The sequence below is a fragment of the Pezoporus flaviventris genome, unplaced genomic scaffold (genome assembly GCF_033815535.1).
Source record: "Pezoporus flaviventris isolate CSIRO_AGI_PZ_B2104156 unplaced genomic scaffold, CSIRO_AGI_Pfla_v1 ptg000002l, whole genome shotgun sequence".
NCBI lineage: Eukaryota > Metazoa > Chordata > Aves > Psittaciformes > Psittacidae > Pezoporus > Pezoporus flaviventris.
The window spans coordinates 48,989,401-49,003,751 of record NW_026892550.1 but is presented as its reverse complement, the minus strand read 5'-3'; the positions used below and the strand labels follow the sequence as shown (position 1 = coordinate 49,003,751).

At 43.0% G+C, this 14,351-nt stretch overlaps 1 protein-coding gene across 2 annotated transcripts in view; it reads left to right on the top strand.

Moving 5' to 3' along the window:
• The first annotated feature begins 5,855 nt into the window (after positions 1 to 5,855).
• TSPAN5 (tetraspanin 5) overlaps positions 5,856 to 14,351 on the top strand; it is an 89,342-nt gene continuing 80,846 nt past the window's right edge. The window contains exon 1 of one of the 2 annotated variants that reach the window (XM_061477800.1): positions 5,856 to 6,347. In XM_061477800.1, the coding sequence (XP_061333784.1) occupies positions 6,267 to 6,347 (81 nt within the window). In that variant the 5' untranslated portion in view covers positions 5,856 to 6,266. The remainder of the gene's footprint in view (positions 6,348 to 14,351) is intronic. The other variant, XM_061477796.1, reaches the window with a different exon arrangement.

Genomic DNA, 14,351 nt, shown 5'->3' with positions numbered 1-14,351 from the left:
TGGATCAGCTCTCTGCTATGAAGGCAATGACACACAGTGCCTTCAGATCACAGCATCGCTACAGCCATCTGAACTAAAAACAATGGGGAAAGAGTTGCTTAGATTTAAAACGAGAGCTTGTTGCATAGTTGGCTTTTCCCACTCTGTTCTCAGCAAGATGATTTGAGGCCCCACCTGCACAGAGGTCTGGGGGCTGAGCTTTCAGCCAGGCTGGCCAAACATCTGCTCCAACACCTTTTAGCTCCTCTCTAGCTTGTGGCTTTCAGCCAGGCCAGGCTGAAAGCTTTTCTAAAAGCTTGGCTTGTGAGATGAATTGGTCTGCTAGCCTCCAGTCCCACCACTTTGACTGCAACTTGCATTTAAAGCCTACAACCACCAGATCTGCAGTGTTGCACTCTCTCACCCTAACTCCTGCTTCCACTCACTGACCTTCTGACAAGTTTACAGATCTTCCTGGAAAGAGATGCCAGAGTGATTCCTGAGGGATTGTTCATGTGGATAACTCTGATTCAGGCTCACAGGAAAACCAAAAATCTGCACAGGAGGAGGGATGGGAAGCTCAGGTGGCTTAGGGTTGAGTAAAGAAAACCCTTGGAGGGAAACATACTCAAACACTACTAAAAATGGTGGATTTGAAGAAAATCTTATCACCATTAAAACACACTCAGAGGAAATCCTCACTCTCCTGAGTGCTATTACAGAGTAAACACCATATGTTAAACCTCTGAGCTGTGAAGCTCCTGTGTTATTTGATGAAGAATGGCTGAGAGCAACTCAGAGGGCCTCGAAAAGCCTAATGGACCTTAACTTTAGAAAATTATATGGTGCTTCATCGTAGGATAAACATCAGTTGCCCTTTTGGATGGAGCACTGTCAAGAATTACACCAGAACCTTTAGGTACACACAAGCAATAACCTGTGTTTGGGAAGGGAAGTTTCCAAATTTGCAGTTTGTCCAGTGTCTTTAGCAATACAAAGTTAGAAGGAAATTTGGTACTTACTGGAGTATAACAACCAAAGCACCAGTAACAAAAGGGGAGGCGACTGCCTATATTCTGATTGTAGCAACCCCTAATTCAGGACTGCAAGTCTGTGTTTCTTTTGCAGAATAATGTATATGTTTTACCTCATTAAGCCTCGTCCCTGCCCTGTGCGTAAAATGGTTGTAACAAGTACTTTATGCACTTTGGAGCCAGTTTGGATGTAGGAGTGTATGGAACCACACCTGCAGTCACTGTGTGACTGAGCTATGGACTAGGTACGTCACTATTTATGCTTCATCATTGTATAGACTTGTCAGGGGAATTAGTAAGAGTGAGCTCTGTAAAAAACTCCAGAACAGGGGCTTGCTGAGGCACTGCAGTACATAAACAGAGCTGTCCTTCTGAATGTTTGTCCCAAGAGGCACCATGGCGCAGCTGCAGCCCAAAAGGCTGCTCTTTTGCTTTTGACCGCACAGCAAGAGGGAGGAAGTGTACCACCGCTCCCACCCTTCCTCTCACAAGCAGCAGAGGTAGCAGCTCCCTGTGCTGGGCAGAAAAATTACCTCTTCCCTCTCTCAAAGGAAGGAAACAGCAGGGTGAGTTATTCTTCCCTACAGTTTCAAAGTAGCATTTCTGGCACTAACGATCTGCATATCTAATTTTGCATATGTTTGCTCTAAAGGGACTTCTGAGGCTGCATCTTCACATCTATCTGCTTAGAATGCTGCAAGACTTGTCTGAGCTCCTCTTGAACAAACCAGCAGGCAGACTGCAAGCAGTAGAGCTCAGGTCAGTAAGCTTTGTGACCATTATTGTGGATACTTGGTAGCTCTCTTTAAGTAATTTGCATCCTGGTTAGTAGCTCTCATCATCTTTGTTCCAAAATCTGCCAAATGCTGGTCGGAAGTGGGATGAATACAACTTGTAGCTTCTTAAGATGCTCTTAAGAACACTTTAAAGAATGGATTCTTACACCAAAAGTACAGCCTTCAGAGAAAGAAAATTAATGCTCAGATACATATTCTCTTGAGAAAGTAAAATCAGACATGCAATTGCTTATGAGTTATTATTTGGTACACCTTAGCTTCAGATTCTGGCCTTTGTAACAACGTTCTTGTTATCAGATTGTAATGATGTTGGGTTGGTCCTGCAAAGGGATATTAGTATCCAGTATTGAGAGCCAAGTTTTACATGAAAAAGCAGCTCAACACTCACCAGAAAGCCACTAACCAGCGTTTGCCTTAACAGTAATCTATCAGTACTTGCACTTGTGAACTAAGTGAAAGATTTGTGTTGTTCTTGTGGGAAGCAGAAGTCCTGTTCAAAGCTGGGACACAGCACGTTAATTCCACCAAGCCCAATACAACTTGTATCACCACTTGAGTTTGGTTCTATGGAATTCTTACCTAAAAACTCCTCTTAAACCCAAACCCCAACCCCTCATCAGTGGTTGCTCATTTGCTAAGCAGAAAACAAAGTGTTTTCCTGGTTGCAAAACCATCAAATGAACACAAATGGCATTATGAGCCAGTATGGTGTTTAGATTGAAAAATATTCTGAGGTAGATAATACCTTCAACTCTATAAATCTTCTTGTATGTCAGAAAGCTCTATGGCTTCCCCATGGAAAAATATTGCTATCCTATGAATTTCAGCTAAAATGAAGTGTCTAGGAAATAACAAGACTTATGGACACAGACACTGAACTCCTTTTAGACCACAACCCTTTATCTCACTAAAAGTGGCACGTGGTGAGATTAGCAATGTGATAACTCATGGAACTCTGGTCTTCAATGTGCTGCTTAGCCATTTCTCATCTTGAGTCACTCAGACTTGCATTTCTTTTTCTCTGGAAAATGTCAAAGAATTCATAGATCAAAAAACAGGAGCTGACACAAAGATAGAGGTGATGGATCTAAGAAATGATTGAATTGAGGAATTAGGTGGGAAGTAAGGATTTAGAGTCCACAGCTATTCCCCTTATGCAAATTTCTCAAACTTCCTGCACTTTCCAGTATTAGACTTGGCCAGTCTTTAGTCAGAAGGCCATTGATATTTACATCTTAGAGATGAAAAGTGTATTTCATCATTTGGATGGGATTTCTTCTCCAATGTCAGTAGTAAATCAAAACATTACCCAGTGTTAGGAAGCACTGTGCTACTAAAAACATTGCTTTGTCATTGAAATATGTCCATTAGTACTCCTGTGACTAGTCAGTTGAATTATAAACTAACAGAATTTGAATAACTGTCTTGCCATACTGCAGGGAAAGGTAATGTCGCTCCTGCTTAGTATCACCTAAGGCTTTTGTGCCAAAACATCACAATGGAACTCAGAATTGACTGATAACTAACAGTGAATTTGAAGTGCTGTCACAGTCATCTTGCTCAGCTTCCAGACCCAGGTGGCCAAAGCATGTAAGAAGAGATCCACCAGAGATGGCACAAAGCCACAGGGTTTTTTTTTGTTTTATTTTTTTAATCTATCCCTGTTTGTTTAGGACAGGAGATAAAATGTGTTTGTAAACCAGAGAGGTTGCTGCAGGTGCAGAGGACTGTTTCAGCTGGCATTCGGAAAGATCAGTTACCTACATCAAAGCTGTTCTGCCTTTGCTGTCTGGTTGCCTGTTTCTGAGGCTGCACAGAAACTCTACACACAAAGGGAATTAAAAAGAGCAAGGTTCTGTGTTCAATACTCTCTTCAAGTGGGCAATCTAGTCATTAACACCGACATCCTAAGTTCTCTTAAAGCTGATCAGGTCACGGGACAATGTGAAATGCTTTTGACATTAAAATGAGACTTGGCAATGCTATACTATTCTCGATTGAGAGAGCAAGTGAATTCATGTAATCTGATGCTCTAATTTATGTAGCTTGCATTTCTTTTTAAGTTGTTGATTTGGAATGAATGGATTAAAACACAAACCATCTGAGATTGTTACTGAATTTATTGTAATCAATATTACTCTGCAATATTTTCCTCTTGCCTGTGAAGCATTAAAATGCTAAAGGGTGCCAACACGTGGTGTCAGCAGGGTGTTATGACAGGAATACTACAAATGTTTGTACAGGTTGTCACCAATATTTGAAGCCACTTGTAAAAACAGCACCTTAATATAACACATTATTACCATACCCTACTGTATGTATGTACTGATGTGTTTTTACTCATTGGTACAGAACCTAAGGATACCTAATTATTCACCCTTTTCTGCCTCCTTCCTATGGGTGGTCTTGCAAAGACACAGTGTTAACAATACCCTAACAATAGACATATTGTTGAATGTTGAATTACCAACATTCATGTGGTAAACTATACAGTCATAGTTAAATTGCATGGATGTGTTGCATTAATGTCACATTTACCGATAACTGCTTATTTTTACAGAACCCTTTCAGCAGATCCTTTTTCTTAACATCTACCAGACCTGACAGACAAATATTTTCCTTCTCTTTCAAAAAAGACACATGACCAAGGTCCTATAACGAATGTGATCTTGAACCAAAGACTGTTTTTTGTAGTTCTAACAATATCATACTTTTGAAGTGCGTTAACTTACAACCTTGTAGAGATGGGAAATGTAATTTATTACAAAGAAGTCTTCTATCTTCTGAATTAAAATATTGCACTTACAGCTAGATCAGAAGACTCTACAGACTTGAAACACTAAAATGATGATATTCTTCAGCAAAGAAATACTATTAATTATTCTGTTAATGCCAGACCACATGGACTCTTGAATCCCAAACAGCCTATGAATACAACTAAGCCACATAACTTTTAAGTTGGCAAGTCCAGCATGAATTCAGAGTATGCTAAAATATAAACCCTAGAAAGCATTGTAAACTGGTTCTTCATGCACTCCTGCGCGTGCAGTGCATACAAGTTCAAGTGGGAGGTGATCTGAAGGCACCCATTCAGAATAACCTCTACATTACAATTATGGTCTCGCTTCTCCTCATTACCACTGCCAGGCTAGGACCGTGCTGCTCTCCTGGCTTTTCTCCCCGCGCAAGCTACAGAGCGTTGTCCCCTGTTCCTTCACGCTAGGCAGGCTGTGTAATTCCTCACTGCCTCTGCTTTGCTCTCCCCAGCTGTAAGAGGGAGGGAGGGAACCCCCCGGCCTGGCACCGCTGCGTTGTGTACAACGCCACGGCTCGGGGAGCCCGCCGGGTACTTTGCCGAGGGAGACGTCGCGGAAAGAGAATGGAAGACACCTCGACTTGGACTTACAAACCCGTAACGAAGACACGGGTTCACCAGACCCCGTTACCGCTCTCGGGCACCTAACACAAGCAACACGGCATTTACCCCAATGCGGACAGGTGCGGTCACTAACGCCCACCCCGCGGCAGGCTCCCCCCACCGCGGCTGACCTGCACGGCCTCTCCCACGGCCACGCCGCCGGACCCGTTACGTAACTGAGACAGTGGAGGCGACAGTCACGACCACAGCCAAGCCGCCCCTCACAGACAAAGACCGGCCACAGCCCCCATGTCATCACACCAGGGGAGCCACCTCACCACCACCCCGTCCACGACCGCCACCCCAACAACCCGCGCACGCTGCCACTGAGGCACACACACCGCGGTGGGGCGGTGGATGGACGGTGGTGAGATAGAGGAGGGGCCGCCCCGGGCCGCCCCTGCCCCGCCCTCAGCGCGCTGCCGCGCAGTCGGATTGGCGAGGCGCGACGCCAATCACAGCGCCGCGGCTGCCAGTGGCCATCCTCTCTCCGCCTCCCGCCCCCCCCCCCTTCTCCGCGGGGCGGGGCGCGCACGGCCGCCGTTGCCGCTGTGGGGGCGGGGGAAGGAACGAGCGTTGTTGGGGAGGGTTTGGGGCACCGCGCGGCTCCGGCAGGGCAGTGCCGAGCCCACCGAGCCGTGGCGGGCTGTGGTGGCGCCGAGCTCCCCGCTCTGCCCCGGCAGCTCCTTTTCCCGGCGGCTCCTTCCCTGCCTGCCCCCCCCCCTCTTCTTCTGTCTGCTCCCCTCCCGCTGCGAGTAGCCGGGGCCTCCTCCATGCGGGAGAAGAGGAGGAGGTGGGAGCTGCTCGCCGGCCGTCCCCGGCGCCCGGCAAGTCGGAGTCGAGCCGCCGTCGCGCCGCTCTTGCCACATCTCCCCACGGCGAACAGCCGGCGCTGAGCCCTGCCCGCCGCGGCGTCCCAGCCCCCTTCTGTATAGATCCCTTCCGTCTGTTCCCCCCTCTTATTATTCTTTTCATTTCCCCCCCCCCACTTTGGTTCTCAACCTGGCTGCGAGCAAAGTGTCTTCATGAGCGCAGAGGATGTCCGGGAAGCACTACAAGGGGCCTGAAGTCAGTTGTTGTATCAAGTATTTCATCTTCGGCTTCAATGTCATTTTCTGGGTAAGTGGGCCGGTTGCACGGCGCTGCGTGTCTTTCTCTGCCACCTTCTCCTCCCGCTCCGCGATCGCGGGCTGGGCACGGCCAGGTATGAAAACCGGGGGGACCGTGTAAAAGCAGAGCCCCGGGGTCGTGCCTGACAGTTGGGCGCGCGGCCGGCGGTTACGGGTTTGAATGGGGCTTTCGGGGGTGCCGTCTTAACCCTCCCTTTCTCCCCCCCTGTAGTCACCTCCTGCCCACCCGGCTCCAGGCAGCCCTTCGCCGGGCAAGTTGGCGTGCTGCGTTCCCGCACCTTGGGAAGCTGCGGTCTCCTCTTCCCTTCCGGCCCTCCTAATTGCTTTTGTTGTAGGTGCGAACAGGGTTTCTTGCCTCTTTTTTTTTTCCTCCGTTCTTTTCCTGCTCCCTTCCCCCTCGTCTGCTTTGTGGTGGGGGAGGGAGCAGCTAGACACTCGGGCCTGGAGAGCGAATTGATCTGTATGTTTTCCTGCCGGTATCTCTGTTAAATACAAATAGTAATAAAATCACGGCTCAAGTTCTCTAAACAGCGCAGTTTAAGGCAATGATTGCACAATGGCGAGGTTGTGTACAGCACGGATTTATTATGATTATCTATGAAGACATAGTAGTAGTAGCAATAATAGGATGGAGGAGGGAGGAAACTGTATTCCCACCCATCCCTAAAGTGTAAACCCATGGGAGGCTTGGTTGGGCATTCGCTGGGATGCCTGGCAGTGCTGCTCGATCTCCTGACTGCACAGTATGTTCTTGCACCATTCTAGCACTGGCTGTAGAGTAGGCAGGACTGCATAGTGAAATGTAACCTGCATATAGTAGCTTTTCTAGCATCTTCTCAATGTGTTGGATTTGAAAGAGAAGCAGCTGGTTTTAGATTTACATGCCAAATTTTGATAACCACAGAGGGGAGGGGATGAGCATTCTCTCACACAAATAAATGATGAGGTTTTATCACTTCATAGAATGTTACAGTTGGGTGAAGGCTCTTACATGTGCAATTCCCCTCTTTTCATGAGATATTCCATTCAGCAATGAGAAACAGGCATAAATCAAGGTAGGGTGAATGTGGTTTTGAGGGGCTTTGAGGGCAAGTTGAATACATATCTCATGGAGTTGCTTCTTCTGACTAGAAACATGAATTGGGGACTCCCCCCTCCCCGCCCCCCTTGAAGTTTTCTGAATGAAGGTGGGGAAGAATAGAGAAGAAAAACCCCCAAACCAGTACTGAGCTTGTGATTGTCACCTTGGTGAGAATAAAAGAGGGTGGTTACATGGCTAGCTGGTGTTCTTAGCTAACCTCATATCTGTGTTCCTGGAAAGTAAAGATGCTTGAAGATGTTTTGGAAGAGCAGGAGTTGTGATTAATTACACTTTTATACTGAAATACCTTTCCTTAGTTGAGCAAGTAAGCTGATGGAGTGAAGGTGGCTGTGGTTTCATGTCAGTGTTTACTTGGCCCAAGACTGACCTGTGGAGATCAGTGGTTGCAGGCTTTGTAGTATTCTGACCCTACAGTGCCTCTTTTTATTGTTCAGTCAGTTTTTAGTGGTTGAGTGTGCCATGGTTCTTTTCACATGTCTGGTTTTTCATTTTGATTCTGGGTATATGTTTTTCATTTCTGGGTATATGTTGCTGTGAACACAGATGCTTTTCAGCAGAGAACAGAGCTGTGTGAGGAACACTTGTGTGCCATGTCCTTGGAAGAGAAAGATTATGGTGAAATATACATGAATGTGTGATCTTGCTCCTTCAGGCACCATCAGTTTATAAGAAGCTATATACCGTGTAATTTCCTTCATCTTCTCTGAAGTTTAGTGTGGGGATGGTGCCGGTGTGGAAGCTGTATGTTTTTAGGTATTTTGTGGCTAGTTGTTTTCCTATACTGTTGAGGCTGATGCAGCATAGTTTTTGCATGGCTGCAGATGTTTCTCTGTTGTAACTGAATGGGTTAAAGGATATTTTGCAAGCCTACATGGCTTTATACTGCTGGAACACTAATCTGAAGACCTGACTATATCGCCCACTCTGCCATTTGCTTGATGTGTGGCCCTTGCTTACAGATTTCCCCTTTTGCAAAATGATAATAGTCTCATTCGTGTCCTTGCCTAAACTTCTTGAAATCCACAGAGACAAAGCATTTCATAGGAGTTTAGTCATTTCTTCAGAATACTGTAATCTCTTTATGAGGGAGCCTGCAGTTATTACCATGTCTCTCATGATTTCAAGTGAAAACACAGGCAGTTACTCTTGTAGAATACATTTTAATGTTGTTTTTACTGAATTAATAGCAAACCCTTCAATATTCTATCATGAAACTGGGCGAGAAAAGCTGTAAATGCAAATTACAAGTTCAGTTGGCTGTTCATAAAAAAGTTATAATCAAAAATAGCCACTGATGTAGTCATTGTAAATACACTGAAATGATGAAGAGAGCATTGTATTAACCCCATGATGTCCTCCAGGGATCTTGCTAACATGGAGATATGTAGAACACCTTTGTTAAAACTTCTACCTGAGCATTACTATACAGTGGGTTTAACACACTTTTTAAGACTTTAATGTAAACAAATGGGAAAATACTCTCTAGTCTGCATGATACAGCATTGGACTATAAATAAAAAGAACCAGTTGGAAGAGTAATGGTTTTGACAAGGAAATTGTCAGTGCTTTGAGCAGAGGAATATTGTAGACCTGCTGAAATTATGTTGGGAATGATTGTACATACCACTTAGTATGTACACCTGGGATGCTACAAGAAATCAGAGGCTTTATATGCCACAGAGTATGGGCAAAATAAATGATCAGGTTTTTTTTTTTGTCAGTTTTTTGGTTTTGTGCTGCTCTCTTATTTCTTTCTTTAAAACCCACAACTGAATTATTAGGATAATGAATATAGGAAAGTTGCACTCAGATGCTGGGTGGGTAGCTGTAACTAAAGGTGACTTGTAGGCTCTTCAGGAGGTAGTTCTTAGTCTTGAGAGGTAAATGTATCTGTGTTTCATACTGTTGTAAAAGATGGTATTATCCACTGAGTCCATGCTTAATTTATGTTTTAGGTGTACTTACAATTTTTTTTTTAAATTCAGTATTAAAGTTGGTAAATATGCTGGAAGTGTTTGTTCAGAAAAAATATTTTGAAATTACTGTGTTCTTATGGAAAATGAAAGGTCATTTGGCAGTTGACAAAGTAAGGTTTAGGAACTGAGAAAGTTAGAACTCAATATTATGTTTCTCTTTCCATTGCTCAGCTGCCTCGTTCTGCTGATTTTGATTAGAGCACACATGTGTGCTTTAACTTGAGTGTGTGCGCTTTAACTTGAGTAGCATAATGGCTGTGAAAAAGCACCATGTAATGTTTGCTGCCTTTCTAGGCTGGTGGAATAGACAGTGCTTTGCTTTTTCTTTTTAATGAGCCTTTATGTCTTTGTCTAGGTAAACCATAATGTAATTTGATTTAGGTAACAGGCTGCAGCCCTAATGCAAAGTAACAGAAAAACATTTTTCTGTTGTTAAAGAAAGCAAACAAATAATGCCTCTTCTGCCCCTTCTCCCTTAGACTTCTGTGTAGAATGGTGTCAAAGTTACACTGCAAAAAGTAGGCTGCCCTACTTCCCAAAAGGCAAGAACTGTTTCCCATTCTTACCCCTTCTACTTTTGCAAAACAGTTTAAAGCCAACTTTTGGTTCCAAGAACTGTTTTAAATTGCTCTCTGTGTTTTATTACACTTGATGGAAACTGTGGATAGATACTGGTGTTTGTGTTTCAATCCACACTTGATTGCGCTGACCCTAGCCTAATTGGACAGATGTATAAAAGCACTGACACCTCAGAAACCTTTGCTTTATCTGATGATTCAGTTGTGAGAGATGCTGCAGTTATGATACATCAGCATATTACAAGTCATAATTTGTGTTTTAATTTGCTGGCATCTGCTAGTTTTGATGGCGGCCATATGGGAGTCTGCATTGTCTTCTGAATTACAGGAAGATAGCAAAAAGAAAACTGAATAAGGTTACAGAAATGTGCTATGAGAAAAGTGTTGGAGAAATGCACTGACCTTTAAGGGACATCAAATAGGTTGTTTATGAAATTTTGTACATTGTTGATATTTTGTTTTCGAAGGTGCGGAAGATCATTTTCCAATGTCAGCTGGTTTTCAGATATCCATAAGGGAGATTTGACTATGTAATTCTCCCTTGCCACAGTGGTAACAGAAAAAAAAAGAAGATTCATTATGGAGCTTGTTCCATGGAATTTTCAAATCTGTTCTGTGGCATTTGATCTCTTAAAAAACTGCATTGGGAAGATGCCGTGCACTGGAAGTGGAAGTGTTCTGTTCACTCCCCTTTTGCAATCGAGTGATGTTTATTTACTTTTTAAAAATTTCTTACAGCAGAGATAACTTAGCTTTTCACAAGTAGTCTTGTCAGAAACAGAACAATGCTTGTCTGGGGAAAATACACAACTGTTCCGTAGCAGTGAAAGGCAGTGATGTACATACTGATGAAATAGATGTAGCATTGTGAGCTTGGGATTCCTGAATTTCTCAGTGTCTCTTTCAGCAGATGTAGCCCCACTCTTTTAAATGCATATAAAAATATACTAACTCTGCTGTCTCCAGGGGACTTAATTCAGGTTTGTAGAGGTCATTCTTGGAACAAACATTTTCTTTGCCCTGCCTTTCCTCTTAACTTTGTGGCAGGCTGTATTATTGGTTGCACAAAATGAAATAGGTGAGGGACGTGGGTGAAGCTGTTTCCTTTCTCCTGAGTATTTGTTTTGCCAGAACCAGGTGTTTGTAAATATTATTATTTGAAGCTATTTTTAAAAGTTTATGAAACTTTTATGAAACAGTTTATAAAAGATTGAAGAAACGTAAGGGCACAAGAAATAGAAAAAAATAATCGTGACTAGCTGTGTGATGATTTCTGTTTGATATCAACATACTTCAAATGAGTATTTTTGGAACTATCAAATGCAGCTTACATATTTTTTTTTCTGTGTTAAAGATGAATTTGATACAAGTATTTACCAGTCTCCCATCTTGATTAAATTAGTCATAGTGAGTTTTGCTTGCTGGCACATGTGTCTCATGAATCCTTAGTGTCCCAGTCAAATGCATGTGAATGGCACCCAGAGTTTAGGCAACCGCAGCAGAATACTTCTGCAAGTGACACATTTTATGAACATTTGTATGTGCAAAAAGCAAGTTATTGTTGATCCTGGTCCATTCCCCTCATTTCATGTTGATAATATTTTTTTAATAAAGGCAGCAGATCCATGTCCTGTAACATTGATTTTGAAGGTGAACATGCTACCTTAATTCAGTAAGACACTCTCTTCCTGATAAAACTCTTTGGCTTTTTTACAATATATGTACACATTCAGCTACAGTATAAGATATAATAGTCATACAGAAAAAGCAACCATGAACTATGATGGGGAAGAAGGGCTTTTTATTTTCCAAATGGGAACCCAAACCCATGTTTTTGAAGAGGAAAAAAAACCCCAAAACCCTTCTATCAGGCATTGCAATAGATGTACGGTACTTTCAAATGGAAAATGTAGGGGAGGAGTGGGTAGGGGGACAGAAAAGAAAAATGTAAGGAACTTGTGTCTCAGTGGACAGGAGTTTGGAAGTATGCTTGGAAGCATGTATGCAATCTGTTCTTAAAGAACACTCTTTAAGACCTAGTTCCATATATTGCAATAATCCTGAAGTACTTCTTAGCAAATTTTATTCCTTAAACTCTATAAGATGCAATAATTAATGATTAGCAGAGGATAAGAAACTTGAGCTTATGGTTAGTAAAACAACACTTGCTTTTCTTTTGGGCTCCATTCCTACAAATAGAATTCTTCTTGAAAATGAGTTAAAAAGTCTTTGGCACTAGGGCTACTACAGGTTATAAATTTGGAGCAAGAAGCTGATGTGGTGTTAAATGCTCGGTCTAGGTACTTCAACAGTTCATACTCCATTAACCAAGGGCAGTAATCTGTGAAGATTTGCTATAAGCATTTAGCATATAATGGTTTGTTTCCAGTTGCAGCTGGAGGTGAGGGAGAATATTTTTGACCCAAAGAAATCTGACCTAATTCTAGTCTTCAACTATAGTGGTGTAGGATAGACTCAGTCTTTGTACTTTGCTTTGCCCAAAATATGCAGCGTGCTTGCCAAATGCATGGCTAGTAGCCTGTCAACAGGACTGAAATTGGTTTATTGATATAGGCAGGAGCAAGAAGCTGAACAGCTCATGAAGTAACCCAGCTCTGTTAGAAATGACCCAGAAGTCACAATCAGCATTAACTATTAAAGTGCCTTGCAGTATGGTAATTTTTTAAACTTGCAAATATCTGACCTTTTCTTTAGCTAGCATTTCATAGTGACTTCATACTCTTGTACCATTTTCCATCTTATTTCCTCGTTAAAAATTAGCAGATACTGTTGCAATGCAGTAAAGAAAGAAACCAGAAAAGCTTATCCGTTTTTGCCATGTGCTGAATTGCATTCCACCGCGGTTTTAGAGTGCAAAATCCAGGAAAACATAAATTCTTCTGTACTGATTTGAGGCCTAATTTGTTTCTTTTCTATTGTACTATTGTGTGAGCTTGGATAGCATCCCAAGTTTTGTGACTGTGCTGCTGCTTCTGCCAAAAAATATCCTCTCTTGTGGACCGCTGGGAATATAGATTTCCACTGATTTCAGCAGGACTATGTACAGGTATAAGTGTTGGTGTGTGTGGATGTCACTGGTGGCACAGGATGCTGTATAGTTGTTTCTGTAATGTACACAGAGATCTAGAGCAGTCCAGCCTTCTCTTACGCTGGTATTTAAAAATGTCACTAACACACTGAGGCTTGCAGTCAGGGGTGCTTGATGTGGTATCAAACTCTGACTCAGTGTGATCTCGTATAACCCTCCAGATGGCCTGACTCGTGGAGATGCTAAAAACAGTCAGAGCCTACTTTTTTAGCTGTATAATATAAATGAGGTAAATGGCAGTGGGGTGGTATTTATTTTAATACACATCAAACTCCGTACCAGATTCTTCAGCTCTTTCCTCTGGACAGCATTTAGAATAAGTGTTTCAGCACACACAGAGGATCCTATGAATAAACTGTCAGTTTCCCACAGAACTGGGAAAAATCAATATGCGTCTTCCAGGCCTTGAAAATCCCCCTGCTCCTAGTGAAGGCTCCATTACATCAAATAATATTGAAAATCATTTCAAGCAAAGTTTCTGATGTGTGGTGATGGAACACACATATACGTGTGTGTGTGTGTGTGTGTATATATATATATATAAAAAAATATACTTTTTTTTGCAATGAGGCAAATACATATTATGAAAACAGTTTGTATACCTGTTCTGTGTCTGTTGCCATCTGGTTTTCTCAACAGCAAAACTTCTTACAGAAAAATCAAAGAATTGTGGGAACTTCTGCCTAAATATGTTGTCTTTCTCATTGTTGTGGTTTAAGCCCAGTCAGGTAACTTGTTCACTCCCCCCCCCTTCTTTCCCTCCCCCTACTCCCGGAGGGATGGAGAGGAGAATCGAAAAGAATGCAACTCCCACGGGTTGAGATAAGAACAGTTTAGTAACTAAGGTATAACACAGATCACTACTGCTACCACCAATGATAATAATGATAAAGGAAATAACAAGGGAAGAGAATACAACACCTCAGCACCAGCCGACCGATCACTCGCTCCCCCCAGCCCGACCAAGCTCTGACCGATACCTCCTCCAACCCTGCAGTCCCCCAGCCCTTCCGGCTAACTCCCAATTACATCCTGGGCATGACGTGCTGTGGTATGGAATACCTCTTTGGTCAGTTTGGGTCAGGTGTCCTGTCTCTGCTTCCTCCTGGCTTCCCCTCCTCCCTGGCAGAGCATGAGGCTCACAAAGTCCTTGGCCAGACCAAAACATCATTGTTATCAGCTCTGTTCCCAAGCTGAAAGTCAAAACACTGCACTGCACCAGCTACCA